The sequence below is a fragment of the Clytia hemisphaerica genome, unplaced genomic scaffold (assembly GCF_902728285.1).
Source record: "Clytia hemisphaerica strain Z4C2 unplaced genomic scaffold, Clytia hemisphaerica genome assembly, whole genome shotgun sequence".
In the NCBI taxonomy this organism is placed as follows: domain Eukaryota; kingdom Metazoa; phylum Cnidaria; class Hydrozoa; order Leptothecata; family Clytiidae; genus Clytia; species Clytia hemisphaerica.
In genome coordinates, this window is record NW_027103271.1 from 219,777 (window position 1) to 241,703 (window position 21,927).

The following is a 21,927-nucleotide window of genomic DNA, read 5'->3' on the forward strand; positions in this document are numbered from 1 at the left end:
CCTATTTATTTTTCTTATAAGCATCTACTTTATAAGCATCAAATAAAAGATAACAGAGGCAAAATCATCGTCACATTGTCAAAACTCTGCCTAATATTTCTAAATATTGTGTCAAAAGTATGGAATTATTTTAGAGAGTATGATGAGATTCAAATTATTATATTCTTATGACACAGGCTCTCAACTTTGGCATACTATTTTTTTCCAGTCATAAAAAAAAATCATTGGAGCTACAAAAGTGATTCCAAAGTATTATACACGAAGTTGAAATTCTGCATTTCAGTGTTGAAAATTTTTGACGAAATACATTGCAAACTCATGAAAAAATTCGGGATTAATTTTTTTGTGAATTACGAGTTATCTTCAAGCTCTGTCAATCCTTTTAGCTAAGTAATTCAAAGAAATAAAATTGTCGGAATTTTTATAACAAATTGGATAAACAGGCGGCAACAAAACTCGCTTCAAAGACATAATAGAAGATAGACGTCCAGTCGTTTGCATATCCATGCAAAAACTGATCATACCATCTTATAGAGCTTGAAAAGTGGTGTCACTTGCCTCATTTTGGTCGACTTAGTCTCCCGAAAAAGTTCAATACATTTTCTAATTTTGATGGACAATACTTCAGGAGATGCACTTAGAAGAGTACTATGTCTTAAAAAATGACTGACTTAAAAGTTTTCTTCCCAATCCCCGACTCGCGTTAAGTGTTGGAATATTTTCAGCTGTCAAAAGAAAAGCCCTTATTTTTTTCAGTTGATAGAATCTTTAGAAGAATCGGAGAACAAAATCTTGTTTGAAGATTTTCCAAGCACATCTATGATTTTGAAAGTTTTAAGTCTAACTCAGTTTAACTCACTTTCAATGATTCTTAAGGTTTAGAAGGATTCCTGCCAGATGGGCGTTTAGGGGGCGTTTAGTTCAAGTAAATTTCGTACATTACAAAATTTTCTCGATTTTATTCTTGGTAGAAACTCAAAATTTGACAGTTGCTTATAAAACTATTCAAATAATTATAAAAACAGAATTTTCTAAAATTGAATTATAAAATCTAGCTATCAAATTTAAATTATCCTAATTCTTCTTCTTCTCAGGTCTCTGCATCGCATAACGTTGTCAACTAAAAAGAAAGAAGGAATTTCAAAATCTTTAAACCTGCACCATTCACGATTGATTGAGGTTTAGAACACGACATGCGTTGCGAATGATAACGTTTTCAAATTGCAGAACAGTCAAAAATTTATCATCTTAGTAAGATGCCATTTCTTAGTTGATTTTTTTATCCATTTGAAAGGAGGATGTCGTTAAAAACTTTTTCTTATAAGCAAAAACTTCCGAAGCCGACTAAGTTTTGGCCGATAAGGTAATAGCCGAGGGGCCCCGCTAATTAATTTTTCAAAAATTTTCCACCCAGGACATTCTTATTCCAGCCCCCCACTTATTGACTTTTGGGAAAATCTTTTTGAAAGTTCCCTAATACCATGTCGTTCATTCATTCGACTCAGCGCACACGAGTAAAGATGAGGTTTTGTCATTAATTTTCATTATTTTGAGTTTAAAATATCTTAACTTAACTTTTTTCCAATAATATTTCCATTGAAACATCATATAATATCTTGATTGAATTCATAAAAAAGATCAATAACAAATTTCCCCTCAATGTATTTTTTCTAGGTTTTCGGCCGTTAATTCAGGTTTTCGGCTGTTGATTCAGGTTTCAGCTGTTAATTCAGGTTTTAGGCTGTTTATTCAGGTTTCAGGCCGTTAATTTAGGTTTTAGGCTGTTAATTCAGGTCTTCGACCGCTTAATCGGGTTTGCGACTGTCAATTCAGGTCTACCTTTAGCAGACGGAAAAATCATATTTGGCGCCTCGCGAACGGAGATTTTTTTTACCGCCGGCTGAAAAATTTGAAAAATCTTTAAATTAATAAATCAAAAAAATTTTCGACAAAATATTTTTAGAAATTTTTCTTTTCTTTTTCGAAATTTGAAATTTATTTTCGATGTACCACATGCTCTTTCATGTTGAATGTAGTCAAGGAGACACGCATGAGAAATTCTTTTTACATGGGTTGGGTGAAAGAAGTATTTTTGAAATGAGAAAAAGATAAAAGAGAAAATTTTTATTGAAAATTAAAAAATATGGTGAATTTTCCAACCCTCAGAGAGACTTTGGAAGGTGAAAAACTGACTTTTATCGTCTGCTCACACCCCAGCACCCATTTTTGCCTAAGTACCCCCTTCAGAGGACGAGTACCACAAAAATGGGGAAATATTAATCGGTATCGGTATTTGAATGAAAAATTTATCAGTATATCGGTAATTGTGGTAAAAAGTGATCGGTATATTGGTATTACGAAGTTCCGTACGCCCTACGTGCTAGGCCCTCCGTGCTAGGCTAGTTCTTCATGTTAAGGGAATCTATTTCAAGTATTCTTATCTTATAAAACTATAAAATGAATGAAGAAGCTTACGTCATCCGAAAAATAATCAGGAATGAAGTTAGTGTTTCCATCAGATTCAGCTTTCTGAAGAGCGCTTGATGAGGTGATTCCAGTAAGCACGCAGAGCGTTTGAAAACCACAGTTTCGTCCAAAATGAATATCAGTGTTCAATCTGTAAATTACAAATAAAAAGAGGGTTTTTTGTCTAAATCATTTCTAAGCGTTGCTACTACTAAAGCGTAAAAGACTGAAGAGAGACGTTCAAGTCCTTCATATTCATATCTCCAGTGAAGTGATTTTTTTTCGTTGTTGAAATCTTTTTTGTCACTTTTTTTCTTAAAATTGACAAGTGTTATAAACATGAAATTTTGACCAAGTGGTAGATATGGATGATTGGAGTTGATTTCTTAATTTTTTGTTCGGCCACCTGTCTGATTGGTATTTTACAAAGCAGAATGTAAATTTCGCTAAAATTACGCGTTGAACGTTTGAGTCTAATTATCTAATAATTGCTAAACAATTATAACATACACAATTGTTTAGGGGATTAACAATTGTCTTCGGTTATCGATTCAAAGAAAAAATGTACTAGTCATTAGGAGATACCAGAAAAAGATTTTTCATAGACTAAGTTAAAAGTCATGTGACAAGCACCCCCACCCCCCCCCCCCCCGCAAAAGCGAACTAACAGATCGACTTGACCCCCCTCCCCCCGTTCGTTTTCGTTCGCTTTTTTGCTCGGCGACGAACGTACTTTTTGAATGGCCCCCTTTGCAGACGAGTCTGTAAAATACGCGTTGACACCCTGCCGGAATTCTTGAACTATTATCAATGACATCTCTAACATTTATGACAATGTACCAAATTTATATTTGATTACATGCTCGTGTGGTATTTTAAAGACTGGTCCGTTTCAACCTACAATGCTCACTTTCAGCATAAGAAGCTTATTAATACTAAACACTTGTCAAAATTTCAAATCAAAAGCATTTGTCAACTAGGAAGCTAGGGGTGTTTCAGAAAAAAGGGCTATTTTGGTTGCAAAAAAATGATCCTGTACCCAAAAACACATGTCATATGGAGTTGCCTCACAAAATTTTAGCATTTTCAAAGATTGATGATGTCATCAGATGGCGATAACGTCATCGATGACGCCAAAATTTTCACAAAATATGCCAACCTATATTTGTTACATACTTCCAGAATTTCATAGTAATTGGATGAGTATTTCAAAAGTTTTTTTTTGGGGGGGGAGGGGGCAATGAAGTAAAAGTCCGAAGGCCAGAAGCCGCTAAACCCTACCTAAGTTGCGCGGTATTTAGCAGCCCGTGTGGTTTTTATACAAATTTATTCTATACAAAAAGTTATTATTCCAAAGTCGTCAACAATGACCTTTTAGATGGTTTGGCCCACAGCCGAGAATTGATTTTATCCGGTAAATCTGAACGGAATTGAACGACAAACAAGAGAAGATTGTTAGAATTCATTCCTTTTTATGTTAATTCAAGGAAATGAAAAAAAATATTATTTTCAGAATAAACCATTACAAGTGATACTTTGATGGACCTACCTGGATTATGCATTTAACACGTTTATAATTGATATCTACGTGACGTGACCATTAAACAATCATTCAGAACACAAATAGTCCGATTCTTAAATTCGTCGTTTGTTTCTTATAAAAAAACGTTTTTTAGAAACCAATTTCATGTTTGAAATGTTTTATATCAAGACTTCGTAGCAAAAAAACATCTCCAAAAAATTGAGTAATTGGCTAAGACTTGATATAGTTTTAATAGTGATTCTTATTATAAAGCTGCTTTTTTTGAGCTGAAAAATTCATTTTTACAAAAGCGCTTGAGCCATCTTTATCTACATTATACAAAAATCAGAAAAAAACAATGGTCAATATTCACTAAGTCAAAAAACCTTTTATGGCCGTTTTTTAGATGAAATACCCAAATTTTGCTCAAACTCGGGCTCCGTCACATGAGGGTTACTATGCTCTTATCAAAATTCGTAGAAATGAAGAGCCAACATCGAAACCTAAGTAATGATAATTGCTTATATAAATATCGAATTTTGGCCAGTTTTTCATTACAAACAGGCCAAACAACCAAAATTTCCTGTCTAAACACTCGGAGAAAAGACAAAATCTATCTCATAAAAAAATTGCGTAATTGACTAAGAACATGATGTATCTTCTTATAGTGATTCTTATCGCTAACATGCGTTTTTTTGCCATCAAATTTTTTTGCAAAAAAACTGCTTAGCCTCTTTACCTATCGGTTACCCTACTGTATGCAAAAATTTGAAAAATAATGATCCATTTTTTAACGTTTTTTGGCCCAAATTCCCAAAAACATTTTTTCGAAAATTCAGGTCTGTCACATTTCAGGGTTAAGTTATGCATCTTTGTAAAAATCATAAAGATGAAAGAGCCAATCTCGAGAAAAGCCAATACCTAAGAATTGCTATGGCTTATAAAAAATCTCGATTTGGCAGTTTTCTATAAAAACAGCCAGCAACCCAACATTTCTGTCTAACACACAATCTCAAAGTAAGTCCTCTAGCAGAAAACATCATCTCATAAAAAATGCGTAATTGACTAAGAACTTTCTGTATGCTTATATGTGATTTTATAGATAAACATGCGTTGTGAGCCAACAAAAATTTTTTGCAAAAGTCTGCTTGAGCCCTCTTACCTATGATGGTACCCTCCTTTCTGCAAAACATCAGAAAAAATTTAATGATCCATTTTCACAAAGTCCAAAAAAGCCGTTTTTAGCCGTTTTTGGCCCAAATTTGCCCAAAATTTTTTTTCAAATCAGGTTCTGTCCATCAGGGTTTATAGTAGCAACTTTGTGTAAAAAATCATAAAGAATGCCAGAGCAATCTCGAGAAAAGCCAATATCCTAAGTAATTGATAATTGTTATAAAAAATATCGAATTTGGCCATTTTTCTTATAAAACACGCAAGCAACCAATTCTGTTAAACACACAAATTCTTCAAAAGTAAGCCCTCTTGAGCAGAAAAAACATCTACTCATAAAAAAATGGTAATTGACTAGAACATCGCTATGCTATAATAGTGCTTTTATGTAACATGGTTTCGTGGGCCAACAAATTTTTTGCAAAAATTGCTGACCATCGGATACCTCGATGGTCCCTGCTTTCGTGCAAAAAATAAGAAAAAATAATGATCTATTTTTCACAAAGTCCAAAAAAAAACCCGTTTTAGCCGTTTTTTGGCCCAAATTTGCCCCCAAAAATTTTTTTTCGAAAATCCGGCTCCGTCACATTTTGGGCTTTGCCATTTTGCATCATCGTGCAAAAAATCAGAAAAAACTAATGAGCCAATCTCGAGAAAAGCTGGTAACTAACGGACGGACGGACAAAGGTTAATTTATAGGACCTCCACCGGGGTAGGTCCAAAAAGTACAAGGATATGCATGAATTCGTGAATATATTAGTTTCTGTATGAATAAAATACAGAAATTACCCCAAAAATGAGAAAATGGCAAGACCAAGACCTGTGAAAGAAAACAACAAAAATCCTAAAAAAGGCCAAAAAGGACAAACCAAAAAGATACTAGAAAAAAACGCAGATGTTCTACGTCCAACAACAATAAAACAAAATTAGATATAGTACAAAGATATTCTCCTAAACAAGTACATCTTGTGTTGTCTTGCTGGCATTGATCTCGCAAATATATCCTCGTTTGTGACTTGGGAATGAACAGCGGAGGTCGTTCAAACAGGGTCCTGCTTTATGGTTGGCAATGAGTTCCGTACAATCCTCGTTTCGAAAGTTGTTCGGTTCTTTGGGGCACCATTTCTTGTAGCCAGATCTTCCACCAAAAGCGGAACTACCGGCTGCCCATACAAATCTCTTTTCTTTTTTAAAGTCGTTCAAACCAACGAATGCAGACTTGATATTCATCTTTCTAAAGTAAAAAAAAGTGTCATTGGAAGAGAGCTACCATAGAAGTTTTTTACATAAAATTGTCTCTGAGAAAGTGAAGTAACCGAACATTAAATGAATTCTGAAAATATGCCAGCTTTATACGAAACCTCATACGAAAATCATTTCCAACAGCATAACAAAACGAATTGGTAAGGCCGACAAATGGACAAAAGTTCAAACTTACTTCAATTGAGCAGCCAAATAAGCATGATCACTTGGGTTTGTGATGGTAGCAAGGTTACCGCCACAAGCTCTGCATTTCTTTTGTGCATTGATCCATGTTTCTGGTGTCCTGATGATGCGATATGAAGATGTGTACACTCTTGTGATTGTCCTCACTCTCAAAAGGTCTGCAATATAAGGAACATCAAATGATCGATATCGAATGAGAGGAAACTATTTATAATTAAAGTGTCTTTAGATTTGGTCCATTTCATAAGCATACACAGGGGATAAACGAGCAGAAGTTTTACTTGATCAAAGTAGTATTTAACTTACAGTATATGGCCCCCAAAACGGAGACGGCCCCCAAAACGGAGGTTTTCATTAAAATGAAGATTCTGACTTCTAGATTTATCAGAATTAAACGATTTTTGTTATTTTGAAGAATGCGGTGAATTAAAAATAGCATGTTTTTGCTGGTGAGACAGATTCAAATAACTATGCGTCTCAGGAAATATTTTAACACAAATTAGATAAAATGTATACTCTAGCTCTAGCTCCTGGATATGAAATAATTATGAAAACGGGGTATAGGAAACTTTCTAACCTAATCCGTTCAGAAAATGCAATCCTCTGGACTTAGCGGCTGGGTTAAAGTTACGATCTGAGGTCAACCCAGTTCTTGGGCCTAGAATACATGACAAAACGAAAATTCTAATATGGAAAAAGCAAAAATCTGGATTCTATCATCCCTGCGTTAATAGTTTATACAAAAATTAACATATATATAAAATTTTGTCTGAATCAGCAAAAAATGGCAAAACTGTCATTTTTTGCAAATATAGGCGAAAAATATCTTAAAGTTAATATTTTCAGTTTCAGTTAAGCTTTTTTTCTAAAATTTTCCACCTATCTTCCATCGAATGGAACTATTTTCAAAAAAATGTTTAAACACTTGATTACGACGTTTGTTTAATCAAATTGTCATTTTGAAATTTCTAAATTTCGTTTGGATTGCAATATCGAAATCTTGAAAATATTCAAAATACAAAAATTTTACATCTCGGGTCTAAATTAGGGAAAACACAATATGTTCATAGTTTCTCCCCTATTACCAATGGGCTTAAATTTGCTTTAACTACACCTCCGTTTTGGGGCCGCAAACCTGCATTTTGAACCCAAGGGTATACTGTAAAAATTTTATCAAATAAATTAGGCCCAAACCTTAAATCTATTTCAAAAACTCTGGTCAAAATTTGTATCATATCTTAAGATATCTCGACGAAAGCGCAAAATTCCCCTCGTTTTGGAGGCCTTAGAAAAAAGTTACCTATTTTAAGGATTGAAAAATATTGTTGAAATTGGAAATTTTGAAAAAGAACTTCCAGGAAATAAAGTAGAGATGTTAAAGGTTTTCATGCAGCAAACATTTTTGTAAAATATCTTTTCCTCTAGATTTGAGAGAAATTTCAAATTTGATCGCCGTTTTGGGGGCCACATACTGTAGTTAAATTGATATCAATTTTTCCATTTTTTTGGAGGATATATTTTCAAGAAATAAGTCCTCAGAAAAAGTACGTCCATGCCCTGTATGGATATTAAATGGTACAGCCATACTCGTGGTTCTGACATCATTTGTCAGGAAAAAGAAGGGAAATGGTAAAAGAGTTAATGAAAGGTAGTTTAGGAACAAAATAATTTACTGGTCGCGCTTGCACAAGCCAAAACAGCGAACAAAAACGCCAAGGATGTCTTCATTTCAGATTTTGCCGAAGAGAAATCAAAACTAAATCTCGGGAAGCTAACAAATGGTGCTGTACATGAATAAAGTAAAGAAGTATCAAAACAACACTGCTACTCTTAATGTAATGACGGAAACAAAAGCACGAGGATGATTTATCAATTCTTGCCCACACTTTATATAGATCTCACCCATCGTTGGAAAACACCGTGCCAAGACTTGTTTTGTTCAAAACAATCCTTATATGGCTTCCTAACTCTCTTCTGTGGGAATTGAAATTTTCTTTCTTTCGTTTCTTTCGCTTATTATGTAGCAATCCTATCAAGTTTGGTATTTGATGTCACTTTTAACCACTTGTTCACAATATTTTACTGGTAGCCATCTGCAAAAAATTTCAACAAAAGGCTTGATTTCCAGGACAACTTCGCAAAACAGGAAAATCGTTTTCAAACTATAATTCTCAATTAAAACGGACACGAGTAGCATAATGAACAATCCCACTTACATGTTATGAATGCCAAATATTCGAAGATGGATTTGAATACGGGAGGTTCCAATTTCAAAGAATAACTTTTTGTACAATGCTCAAACAAAACATAAAATTATGATTTGCATTCGAATGTTATTGTATATTATATTATTATTATTTGCAGGAGTGCAGATACAAAATATATACAATCTTATATACAAGTCCATATACATGGCAGTAAAAACTGTGTGACTCAGGCAAAAAAGAAAAAGTAAAGCAACCACTGCAAAGGCAACGTGTTTTCTACATTAAACTTGAGGATTATGGCTGGTTTGGTGTTTTTCGGCGGGAGTCAATGATTCAAAATATATACTAGTATGACAGTAAGTTGAAAAAAAAAAAAAAAAAAATTATATTGCCCCGCAGGAGAGTAGCGACGAGGAGGCACTCATAGTTCACGCAAGAATTGGACGGAATCTCAAAATTTTGCGAATTGTTGTTGTGTTGTCGAGTAAGACATCCAGTTGTCCCTCCGTAATGTTCGTTTTTTTTCGGGACGGTGTAATATTTAGTAGTACATATAATTAGTACATATTTTCATATTACGTTATATGCTATTACTATTATTACAATTACAATTTTAGTTTGATTTAGCTGAAAGCTGAATGAGCGTGTTATAAATGCAAATCATAACAGTGTATGATATAACACGAATTACAATATTACTTGTGCAAATCAAAACAAACAAAATGGCAGACAGGTTATGATGATGATGAGCTGATTCATTGACTGGAAAAAGGTTTGTATGTCAAATTTTGTTTCTTGTCTTTGAAACTGAATACTACTACTGTAATTTAGTCAGAAGTTCACTCCGCAAGATTTCATTCTTTTGCGGAATTTAAAGAATTGCTCAAGTTTTCAAATGACATTTGATATTTTTGTTTAACTCTAATTATCTTGTCTTTTTTTATAATAACTACCTTTATTGTATAGAGCTTCTCGAGCTTTAAATTACCATCAAGAAAGTCGAGAAGTCCTCTTAATCTTACTTAGTAAACCAAGATACCGGCAAAGTACAAAAATTGAATGCTGCATATGTAAAGTTGAATCCAAAGTGGTTGAATTAATGTGCTGTCAATCAATGTAACAAACTTTTTCTTTTGGTCTTAAAATAGATTTACCTCACTTAGAGTTTTTTCACTGTTTTTTCAGTGTGTAAATCTATTCAAAAACCTGCAAAAGTTTGTTACATTCGTTAACTTTAATGCGCACATTCAACTTTTTCATGCAGTTGTGATAACTTACGCTGCAGTGGTTTGGTGAAATAGCTCCAATTCTGGCTTTCAAGTTAGGATGACCTTCCCGAAGCTTTTAACGGTGGTAGACTAGGTACACGACAGTCATCGAAACACAATAAAGCGAAAGTATATATAGCTATAAACTCAAAAAGTCTAGCTTCCTGAAGGCACGTCTCTTCATTGTCTGCGCTGCTTGGAGAAAAGATTGCATCATGAAAAAGTACTATGCACTTGAACAAAAAATTTAGGCACATTTCAACTTTTCTCGACTGTACGTCTGAATGGACCACAATGGCATTCCTTTATTTTTCTATTGACCAATAAAATAGAAGATTTTGTTTGAGAAGTGCAATCACAGCGTACGCAAGTGGAGGCCGGGCCTTAACTAGGATTGGTTTCTATTTCACCCTATTTAAGATGGCGCAGAACTTTTTGATAAATTTCATACGCAGTATCCTCTTGACTATTGTTTATTAGGCAAAGTTAGAGAATTGTGAAATATAGCAGCCAATGAAAAAACAAAGCTATTTGATGGTTATCTTGTTGATTATTCACCATATTTTTCTAGATTTAAGATGTCGCGGCATTATCAGAAAAGGTCTATTTAGTGAATAATAATCACGATATATATGTGTAGAAAGAAACTAAGGAGAAAAAACAAACAGGAGATGTGAACAACCTGTAGCGATCCATAATTTTTTAAATATATTTGAGAAGCTTTAAATTTATCAAGCTGCGAATTCTTCAAGGATTTGTTAATGGAATATAATTTTTTCAATTCAATCATCAATCAATCAATCAATCAATCAACCAATCAATCAATAATTAAATCAATCAATTATTCCTGGTTATTTTTTAATGTTTTAATATTTAAAGCATTAAAGCTTTAAGTGCATGACATGATCTTTATGTGGGGGCATTTAGTGAAAGATATGACTAGTTTATATTATATTCAATAAATAATAAATGTGTAAAATAATGTGATATATAATAAATAAGTAGTTCTAGAAATATATGTAGTCTTCATGTTGGAGAGCTCTCCCAGTCATATTAAAATTTATTTTGTCAAGACAGTCAGACTTTTTCAGGGCCTCTTTGAAGGCATCATAAGTATTTTTCTCCCTGATTGGAATTAGGAATATTATTCCACACAATAGCAGCTCTATATTTGAAAGGGCGTTTATAGTCAACAAAAGTAAAGCGTGCTTGGTCAATTTTAGATGAGTTTTTTTCTCTTGTCATAGAAATTAAACAAATTCCCCTTTAAAAATAACTTTCATATTGATTCAAATGCACTGAAATAGCTCCGATCAAAGATATTTGTTGACTGAAACTATGTGAATAGTAACCTCGGTGAATAGCCGTAGTATGCCAAGAATTATTCGATGGCTGTTTTTGCCTACAGAAAAAAAAGATTTCGAAGGACAATTTTAGCCGACAATGCTTTTCCCTGTCAGGTGATTAAACATGCATGCTTTGATCTGAACTTTCCGATTTTTATGGTGGAAATACCTGCTGGCACAGTTTTCAAGCTCGTATTTAGATTGGTTTATAAATCTCGAGAAAGCAATCCTTTTACGTGTGATAAGAAAATTCTCTATTCCATGTCAAAAGACAGGACGTTTAATGAAAGGAAGATTATGTGCTAGTATACAGATCATGGCACGTTTGCTTGAGATCTCGAGGGCATCACTCGTCAAAAAGTCAAGTGCAAGTGCAAAAGGTGCCTTCCCCAAGGTGCAGCAAGTTTTTAACTGTCAAGTGCACACCGATCTGAAATTCTACACACTCCAAGAGCAGGTGCAGGTCGTCGTCGGGGGTAAAGACTGAATTCAAAAATGGATGAATGTTAAAATTGATAACACAGGGGCCGCGGTCCGACCACATTTTTGAAAGAAAATGAAAATAGACATGGAAATAATCTTGAGTGCAGCCTTGCCATATTCTGCAACTGGATGTATAATGCGTCACTTTAAAGCGTTATGAGAAGGGGTTTGTGGAAAATCGCGAAAGTTTCTGCTCGCGAAAGTTGGTACGCCTAGATCCTTTCAATCAATAAAATTAAATTGGATGCCAAAATTTAGAGCATCCTTATCATGTTGGAAAAGATTTCACGTTATCAAATAAGAAAATACTTACCGATCGCCTATCATGATTGAAGTGGAAGGGTCAATATCACATCTGCAGAAAAAAAAAGAGGAAGAAAAACTTAAATACCTATCAACACATAAGACCCCCTTTGAAATAATTAGGTCTTGCTCCAAACTGTCAACTTTAAAAGTTAGTCTAACTGCAGCATACAAGTGATAATTCAAACCTTTAACTTTCGATAAGAAATGTCTTGTTCATGACAGTCTACACGTTTTTGGAGTTTAAAAGATCAATCTAATTTTTAAAGAATTTTAAAGACATACTTTCGCAAAAAGGGCCAAAATTTTATTTTAAAAGAAAACAGTGTAATACTACATACAGTATGAAGTGACAGTGCAGTCTACATAATTCAAACCACTTTAACTCGAATTCTCATTTCGAACACAATTACGCTTGTGCTTGTATAGTTTAAAAAAATAATGGGCAATTATATGAAAACATCGTTAACGTACGTGGTTTGAGCAACTTCTAAGAACATTTTATGAGGCTTTCCAAGCACAATTGGTTGACGTTCTGCGACAGCTGTGACTGCTGCTACCACTACTCCAGTTCCTTTAAATTGAGAAAAACAAGCTTTGAAAACTCGCATGATTTTAATACATAATGATATCAGCAATCAACAAGATATCAGCATTAACGATGAAGTGCGTAGTCAAAAGAAATTGGCAGGAAATATTCTCAGATTTACTAACCATTTAAATCCCATTATCATTTCTAACATTGTGCAAAATACAATGATGGCTAATTTCTTATAATTCGCATGCATTTTTAAAGAAAAAATCGTGATCTGTTTCGATTCCAATTCACTTTATTTAAGAAATTTCTTGTTGAGGGGTAATGGTGTTTTCACAAAAATGAACCTTAACTGGATTGTGCAGTGAGGATTATAACCACGTTCTTGACCAATCAAAAAAAGGAAAAGAAAAATTAAGGCACACCTGCAGCAAATACACCAGGCTTCACTGGATATCGATTGTCTGTGTTTGTGACAATGAAAGGTATTTCAGGGTCTTGTAAATATTGCAGTGCCTCCGAAACTTTTGTTAAACAAAAATGATTATCGTACCCAACAACCACAGCTCCCACCTATTGAATATTTATAATAACAATATTAAGCGGATATTGCATAGTCTTTGAATGGATGTTTGGTTCATTAATTCGAGGTGAGAGATATTCAACGACGCGAAGCAGAGAAAGAAAAGTCGTTCTATTGCAGCGTGTAACTATACCTTACCTCAACACGTATATATGTGCGTATTGACGTCCGTTTGATAGTACAACTCATGGTTTTCGCTTTACTAGTGCAACTGCTCTTACCGATTGAGCTACCCAGTCTACACTGTGGAAGCAGAATCGTATTCTGTCAAGGCGATGGTTGATTTTTATTATGACTTTCGTTTATGATTCATTGTTAAAAATTGATCAACTTCTGTATTAACCGATTCTCTAACGGAGATTTGAGGAGAATGAAGCATGTTACTGTTAGATTAGATGTAAATCCAATAAAACTAACCTTGATTTAACTTACATCAGGTTCTTTGGTGACCAACATATCTGCTGTGTTTTCTCGAGGCTGAAGAATAGTAATAAACCAGCTGCGCTGGAAGGTCAGCCTAAATTGCTTAATATGATTAGAAAGATATGTTGTTAAAAATTGATATGATTTACTAAAACGAGAGTGAAAAAATCATCAAATTTACGTTTGTATACAATATGGATTAAAAATATGCCATGTTCATCTGTATGAGAGAATAATTATTCTCTCTTAATAGGAGAATTTAGCTGATTAGATATAAAAAGTAGATATACAGATGAACAGCAACAAAAGGCTACTCAACAAGATTCATGAAATAAAATCCTTGCAAGGAGTTAAAAGCAAGAACTTACTATCAAATCACAAAATTGTATCACTTTATTTTTCACTAAGCTTAGAGATCAATTATATTTAGCTCAAGCTGGAAAAGATCAAAAAGTTTCCAAAAACAAAGATGCTGTAAATCAGTAAAAGTAAATGGTGTCATCTATTCTCTTAAATGCAGAGAATAGTTAGCTTACGACAGTTTTTATAATAAGAATGAAAAATCAAAAAAGTACACAATCTAAAATTTATTCAAATTTAAGTTTATTTAGCACCCCGGTGTCGTCCCGAAAAGACTGTAATTATGTACGTATTTACCTATTAGCCTAAATATGCTTAAAAGTGCAACTTTATCTATTAAAAAAATTACCATTATCATTATTATTATCATTATTGTCCAAAATGTATAGTTCCGCCATCAAATCACAGTGAAAAAATGCAATCTAGAAAAACATAATTCTGTCATAATTTGATGAAGAATAATTCAGCCTTCTGAAATTACTAAGGCCTCCTTTAAATATCTATAGTTGCTATTTCATTTACGCTTGATCATATTACTCAAAAAAGAACAATGCAAGTGTCTGCTTCAATCGCAGTGAAAACTTAAGTCTAGAAAAATCATTTTTTACGTCACATAATTTGATCAAGAACTTCGGTCTTTCTCAAATTCAATAGAGCGGTACTTTAATATACTTGATCAATTTCCATTTACGCTTTATCATAATTATCTCCAAGTCAGTCCGTCCAAAAAAACAAATGTATATAACTGCCATGAGTGAAAAACGCAAGTCTAAAAAAATCATTTTTGCGTTATATTGATGAAGAACTTCGTTCTTTCTCAAATTTACTCGAGTTGAATTTAATATACTTGATCAATTCCATTTAGCTTATATAATTTCTCAAGTCGGTCAAAAAAACCAAAGTAACTGCCAGTGAAAAAACGCAAGTCGAGAAAAAAACATTTTTGCGTCCTACTTTGATGAGAATTGGTTTTCTCAATTCACATCGGAGCGCTCCTTATATACTTGATCAATTTCTATTACTTATCAATATTATCTCCAAGTCCGAAGAACAGCTAAAAATGCCTATCAAATCAAACAATAGAAAACACTCAGTTCGAGAAACATTATTTTTTGAATAATCAGATAATAAGATTGACCTTATAATATATATCACTCCTCAAATTACAGTAATTGTTGCGTATTCTATTTCAGTCCAAAATGAAAAAAATGTTTTATGCTACAAAATAAATAAATGGGTTATATCTCGCATGTAAAAAAAAACTCACAATTCAGGAAAAAACTGAGCAAATAAGTTAAAATTTCATATTAAAGAAAAGAACATCCTTATAATTACTCCAGTGCTGCATCTTCGAGTTTAGTTTCAAAGCCATTTCAACAGAGTAATGCTTGTATAAATAAAAGCTGGCTAAGAGATAAAACACCGAACGAACGAAAAAGACTTATTGCTTGAGCCGCCATCTTGAAACACCACATTATGATCTGTAAAAACAACGCACGCTAAAAGTACGCAAAAAGTTAACCCGATCGGAAGAAAGTTTAGAAATCAAAGTGATATCGGGAAATCGGAATAAAAAAACCAAACTCTTAAGTTGCGGCTGGAAAAAAGGGATTTGAAGGGTCATCGGGGCTGACCAATAACACATCCATTTAAAAAATAAAAGTTATGTGATACGGTCTAATACGCCATTGATAGGATAATTTATAGACAGAATTTGGTTAAAAATATTAATATTCACCCGGTGAGGGGGTACTTGGGCAAAAAGAGGGTACGGGGATGTACCACTGGTCAGGGTACCTTTTTTCACCTCCATGAGTCCAAAAACACCAAAATAGAAAAATCTGCCCCTCTTAGGGTACCTTTTTGGGGAATTTGGAAAAAATATGGAAAATTTTGAGAAGATTTTGGAATTTCAGTGCCATACTGTAGGGTCCATTTTTCGAACTTTAGCAGCACACCCCCGTCGGTCCGCAAGGATAGGTACCACCCCCCATATTTACCTTTAAACTAAATTTTAATAAACTGGGCGAAAATGCTGTACAGAAATCAAGATCACATTTAGATTTTTACACACCCCGATTCCAGTAGTGTTGATGTTCATTAATTTCAATTCATCCAACAACCCTGGCATCCCAATCATATACACCTTCTTGTTCTCTGGCATTTTCAGGACGTTCTTGACATACGCTGCAGCAAGATATGATGTGCTAAGAACCTGGTCCTGTTGGTAAAACAAAACGGTGCACTTTTCAAAATCTCAAAAACAAACCCACCAAAACTGACTGAAAAATCTTATAAAAATAAATACATAAGGTACGAAAAAATACAAAAAGCTTAAACTTTGATGAAACTTGAAATTAAGAAAATAGAAAACATAATTCATTGCACTATCGTTATATGGATGCACGAAGCAAAATATTTATCAAGTGTGTTAATTGTAAGACTAAAATTTGTGACTTACTGCTTGAACAGGGAATCCATTGTCTAGTAATTTTTTCAAGAATCCTTCTCTTGATTTAGTGTTGTTATTTGTCACAAAAAATATTTGTTTATTCTGCAATAAAAAAAGATGCGTTGATACATAAAATACATTTTTGCTAATTTTCAAGTTTGATCACTGTAAGCTCCAGTTTTAATCGAGGAAACATAGTTTGAGCCTCCTTCAGTTTCTGAAGATCTGGAGTACATGTTTTTTTTTATAAGCATACAAAAATCCGAAAACAGGCTCAGAGATGCTTAGGTCGAAAGCTTAATAAGGCTGAAAAATGCTTGAGGGGATGCTTAAATCTAAAGCATAAATTTAGGGAAATACTGAAAATCCGTGAAATTCCAGCCAAAAATAGCCAAAATCAGGAAAAAAACATTTTTCGTAGGCTCAAGTAATGCTTGCCATATGCTTAATTTTTCCCATTATCTGAGCCTAGATATGCTTATAAGTGCAATGCTTATAAAAAAAACATGTAGTTATATTTCATTAAGCCCAATAATTTTTAAAGTAGAGTCTTTTAAAAAATACCAATCACTGATAAAACATGTGTTACATTAATTTGCTTTAATGTTAAGTAAATAATAAATTAAGAACATTTGCAGAACTTTATTTTGTAGTTTCCGAGCACAAATTAGTATTCCAACTCACCAATGCCTTTAGCTTGTCAATAGTTTCTTTGGCTTTTGGTAGTGTTCCGAATGTATTCCATAGCACTCCTAATGGACATGATAATGTAGCTTTTACAATCTTGATTATTAACCTAATAAATGTTGCCCAACTACAATCATTTTTCTTAAGATTCCACCGGCTCTACATACCCTTTTTTAAAGTGACTGTGAGGAAGACTTTCCTCACAGTCACTTTAAAAAAGGGTATGTAGAGATAAACAGATCTACTGAATGGAATTTGATTTACATAGCTATGTAAGCTTGGAATTGGAAGTTTAGTATAAACAGGCTTTCCTGATTTTAAAGAATGTTATATATAAACTCACCGTCACAGTCAAAAAAGAATGTTTTTATATTCTTCAAAATCTTTGTAGCATCTGCTGAGCTCAATTTCTTCATAGTTTTAAATTATTATTTTAATGGTTTTTTTTAAGCTAAAAAACAATAGTTAGAAACTATTCAATAAATGAAGTGATTCAATAAGTGCTAGTCGAAAGATCTCATTCCAGTAGGCATAACATACACTTGATTTGAATTCATGTACAGTAAGGTTTCAGACAATAGGAATCTAAAGGTCTAGGTACCAGAGAATTCAACAAGAAAATCTGAGAAAAACAATGCAGGGTGCTCAGCACTTGAAAGAAATATTTCCCTTTCGACCCATCAGTTTCAAAATTTATGTGTTTAATTACTGAAAATGCTTTTATAATCATGTAAAGCCTATTGCGATTGCCAGTTTTAAAATAACAATTTGATAGGTCAATTTTTAACGTTTTTAAAGGCACTTTATGAAAGTAACTTTTTTATTAAATTTTTGTTCGATAAAAATCAAGAAAACAAAAATTTGTTCAATTTATTGTAAAAGCTTTTCGACTATCGTCATTGTCAGTACAGTAAAAAATACATAAGCATATGAAAAAGTATCTACAATTTATAAAGAAAATGTTAAAAAGTTGAGAAATCACATCAATTGTCACGGGAGCAACGATGCCATGACGATTAATGTGTTTTCTTTTGTTCCAGAGTAAAATAATTTACGTTATGCCGTTTCTAAATAAGTTTTAATTGCTTAGTCTCTAGTTGATTGTTTAGTGAAGGCTTTTTCAATGCGATTTGGAAAGCCTCTAAGTTTTTCCTTTCTTTGCTCTTAAGTGGTGTGCCGAAATTAGAACCTTCCAGTTAAATACATGACTATTATCATTACTCTCTAAATGTTTTGCGGGCTCCGAATTACCTTTTAGCGCGAGTTGTGTTCACTCCAGCGACTTCAACATTTCTAGCCGTTTCACCGATATAAGTTTCTCCACACGAACATTCGCCAACGTAGATCTTGCAACTCGGGTGTGGATTTTTACTCTTGAGCTTGAACAGACTTTTCACTTTCTTTGTATTCCATTTGATTATAATCATATATTTATTCTTTGTAAACTCATGAAATTTGGACATGAACGATTTAGAAATTCCTTCATTCTTCGGACAATAAGGTAGCTCAATACGCACATATGGTTTTGGTTCCTCAAATAGGTTTTTAGGGGATTATCATCTCGTCGTTTTGATTTTCATTGAATTGTCTAATAACACTAGAGACAAAATCGTTTTATTTTAGGAAAAACCCTGCTGAATGAAACTTGTCAGCAATTATCACTTTTTCACTGTCGAAATTTGAGGAGATTCTTTGCGCTCTGTACAAATCTGCATTTATTGTATTACGTTTGTACTTCTTAGGCACTTTGGAACTCCAATGAACAGGAACTTTGTTTTGCCCTCTATGCACAGACGTTTCTATCATGGTGTTAGTATACTGAATTTGAGTGTCAAGAAACTTATTTGGCGATATCTCGATCGTAAATTTGATCTTATTGTGATAATTATTGAATTTCTCGAACAGCACGTCAGGTGCGTTCTTCTTCCGTTTGTTTATCTAGAGTCATCGACAAACCTTCTATAAAACTCCGGTTTTGATGGTTCGACAATGTCCTTTTCCATTTTGGTCATGAAAATGTTAGCAAACACTACAGACAACGGACCGCCCATTGTGCATCCGTCAATTTGTTGGTAAAATTTATCGTTGAATAAGAATAAACTTTCGGTGGATAATTTCATTAGTAAGCGCTTGAATATCAATCTCGACGAAAGTTTTGGTAGTTTTCCATGCACATAAATCTCATCAAGGATGTAATCAATAGTTTCTCTAACAGGGACGTTGGTGAAAAGATTCTCCACATCGTAGGAAACATACTCCTCATCGTGTTGTAACGGTGGTTGATTTTTCAGAATGGTTGGAAACTTCTGGGTGTTATTGATCATGTACTCATTTTCAGATAACAGTGGTTGCAGATATTTAGCAATTATTTGGGCAGCCTTGTATGTGCAGGTCCCTACTTGAGCTATTATAGGTCGAAACTTCAAGTTCCTCACGTCGATATTGTTGACATTGAAAAAGCCTTCACTAAACAATCAACTAGAGACTAAGCAATTAAACTTATTTAGAAACGGCATAACGTAAATTATTTTACTCTGGAACAAAAGAAAACACATTAATCGTCATGGCATCGTTGCTCCCGTGACAATTGATGTGATTTCTCAACTTTTTAACATTTTCTTTATAAATTGTAGATACTTTTTCATATGCTTATGTATTTTTTACTGTACTGACGATGACGATAGTCGAAAAGCTTTTATAATAAATTGAACAAATTTTTGTTTTCTTGATTTTTATCGAACATTACTTTGCATGGCATTAATCATTCATCATATTAAATTTTTAAGCATAACTTTTTATCTAATGAACCGAATTTTACGAATGACCCACCAAAATTTAAATTTATCTTTCTTCTTTATAGGCGTGTTTCTTTTAAAATTTTTAGATTTCGAGAAAATCAGTTTCAAAGAGAGAAACTTTTTTGTGGCACACCCAGTAGACAATTCACATTGTTGGCTGGCTGGCTATTCAGGCAGGCTAGTACCGCAAAGTCGGGTAACTTGCATCCAGTTGCATCAGTGGAGGGAAACTTGCATAGCCATCAAATGACTGACCAATCAAAGCAGCAGAATTTCAAAACAAATGAACTGAGCAGCTCTGCTCGCAGCTTTACTCTACCATTTTTGTTTTGATTTACCGTCAACTGCTCTAACTTGGGATGATTGGTTGAAACATGGGACTGTTAAATATCTGGCCTGTATTTTCACTTGCTGTTAAATCTCTTTGACAACAATTTTGTTTTGATAACTCCAACAAGTTTATCAATCATACTTTTTGTCATATTTGTTTCTATTTGTTTCTATTTGGTTGAGTTGCAGGAGGCTTTAGAGGCCTATTCTCGCAACTATAGACGCTTACTAATGAGCGTCCCGTCAGCACCTTGAACTGACTACCCAATTCCCCTCACATGGCATGGGTTGACCCGGGCGAAGGAACGTTCACTTGCCAAGTGAACTGCCGTGAGTGGGAATCGAACCCTGGCCTCCTGCACAGAAGCCAAGGTCGACTACCACTATACCACGGCACCTAAAACACGTCATGATAACTTTTTCACTGATAGCCATAGCGCGCCCTTTTTAACTTTTTTGTTTTCATTCAAAATGACCGGACAACGTTGTTTTTTCATATTTCGATTTAAAAGCCTACTCGGTGCAAAAGAGAAATCGTATATATTTTTTTAAACGCCGTTCATTAACTCGTCAAACATCAAAACAAATGACTTTGGATGGAGGTTTGGTGAAATGGTGGCCGAATTGCCGTGCCATGTTTTGTCAGATAGTCCCAAGTTAGAGCAGTCATAGCCTGGGAATCCAAGCGTTAAACTTTCGGCGTATACTTAGCATTACGTTCGCGCGCTTTGATTTTTCGATGCGCGCGCATAATTATGAAAAAGCTGACTCCTGCCAAAAAAAGGAAAACAAATGAAAATGAAAACCATAGATTCTTTCAAAACAAAATGGCTGTTGGCTGGAAGTCTCATACCGTGCTGATTTGATGTGGTTTTTAGTAGTTTGAAAGTCTTACATTTGTGAAAGAGTTTTTATGGTTGTGATATGTGTGTGCCGTTTCCAAAGTTCAGAAAGCTGTCAAACAAGGGTTCACAAACAGACGGTAGATGTTATATCGGATGGTCAATCGCCACCTTCTTTTCTTTCCTATCTCTTATCCATTTTTCTCTTTTCTGACTGTCTGAGTTTGAGACTTGTTTCTCATTCTTGACTGAGATTTCATACTCTTGTGCCAATAAACGGGGGGGGTTCGAATAAACGGGGGGGGGGTTGGAAATTCAGGGGGGGGTTTGGAATTGTACTTATAAAACCCAAAAATAAGGTAAATATAGGCTAAAAATCGGCTTTTTGGAAGCAAAATAAGGGGACTTCTTTTAGCCAAGTGAAATATTCTTAAATATAAACGGGGGGGGGTCCCAATAAGTCCGGGGGTTGGAAAATTTTCGAAAATTAACAAGGCGGGGGACCGTTTATTTGGCACCTAAGAGTACCTGTCTCATTTGTCCATCAATTCGACCATTAATTTCGCACGAGTGGGATCGAACCATCCCACCAAAGAAAGACCTTCAGATTCGGAAGCCAGCGCTCTCAGTCGAGCCATCACCCAGCAAAATCATGCAATCATAACATATTATACCGAACTGGCAAAGGACGGGGGTAATATTATTA

At 34.2% G+C, this 21,927-nt stretch overlaps 3 protein-coding genes across 4 annotated transcripts; all 3 read right to left on the bottom strand.

Moving 5' to 3' along the window:
- Positions 1-943: 943 nt before the first annotated feature.
- On the bottom strand, positions 944-17,704 carry LOC136801718 (glycerol-3-phosphate phosphatase-like). 2 transcript variants are annotated; one of them, XM_067058378.1, is made up of 10 exons: positions 17,595-17,704; positions 17,249-17,316; positions 16,574-16,666; positions 16,187-16,333; positions 13,762-13,806; positions 13,172-13,319; positions 12,686-12,785; positions 12,222-12,263; positions 2,476-2,617; positions 944-1,120 (listed from the first exon to the last, which is right to left on the bottom strand). In XM_067058378.1, the coding sequence occupies exons 1-10, from the start codon at positions 17,665-17,667 to the stop codon at positions 1,091-1,093; spliced, it is 888 nt and encodes a 295-aa protein (XP_066914479.1). In that variant the 5' UTR covers positions 17,668-17,704; the 3' UTR covers positions 944-1,090. The 2 variants fall into 2 exon arrangements, with proteins under 2 accessions (XP_066914479.1, XP_066914487.1); XM_067058386.1 differs by lacking the exon at positions 2,476-2,617 and having other exon boundaries at positions 1,050-1,120.
- LOC136801735 (collectin-11-like) lies at positions 6,085-8,339 on the bottom strand. The gene is made up of 3 exons (XM_067058396.1): positions 8,278-8,339; positions 6,597-6,762; positions 6,085-6,392 (listed from the first exon to the last, which is right to left on the bottom strand). The coding sequence occupies exons 1-3, from the start codon at positions 8,330-8,332 to the stop codon at positions 6,110-6,112; spliced, it is 504 nt and encodes a 167-aa protein (XP_066914497.1). The 5' UTR covers positions 8,333-8,339; the 3' UTR covers positions 6,085-6,109.
- Positions 17,705-19,185: 1,481 nt separating the features above from the next.
- On the bottom strand, positions 19,186-19,575 carry LOC136801681 (uncharacterized). Its single transcript, XM_067058329.1, has one exon. It carries the CDS (start codon positions 19,573-19,575, stop codon positions 19,186-19,188), a length of 390 nt encoding a protein of 129 aa, XP_066914430.1.
- Positions 19,576-21,927: the final 2,352 nt, after the last annotated feature.

Excerpts from the sequence above, each read along its gene's own strand:
- LOC136801735 (XM_067058396.1), bottom strand. The coding sequence starts at position 8,332 with ATGAAGACATCCTTGGCGTTTTTGTTCGCTGTTTTGGCTTGTGCAAGC. Across the intron at positions 6,763-8,277 it reads GGCTTGTGCAAGCGCGACCA|ACCTTTTGAGAGTGAGGACA; the intron begins GTAAATTATTTT and ends CTTATATTGCAG. Across the intron at positions 6,393-6,596 it reads TATTTGGCTGCTCAATTGAA|AAAGATGAATATCAAGTCTG; the intron begins GTAAGTTTGAAC and ends TTTTTACTTTAG.
- LOC136801681 (XM_067058329.1), bottom strand. The coding sequence starts at position 19,575 with ATGATCAATAACACCCAGAAGTTTCCAACCATTCTGAAAAATCAACCA.
- LOC136801718 (XM_067058378.1), bottom strand. The coding sequence starts at position 17,667 with ATGAAGAAATTGAGCTCAGCAGATGCTACAAAGATTTTGAAGAATATA. Across the intron at positions 13,807-16,186 it reads TCAACACTACTGGAATCGGG|CCTCGAGAAAACACAGCAGA; the intron begins GTGTGTAAAAAT and ends ACTATTCTTCAG. Across the intron at positions 12,264-12,685 it reads TTAGAAGTTGCTCAAACCAC|ATGTGATATTGACCCTTCCA; the intron begins GTACGTTAACGA and ends TTTTTTCTGCAG.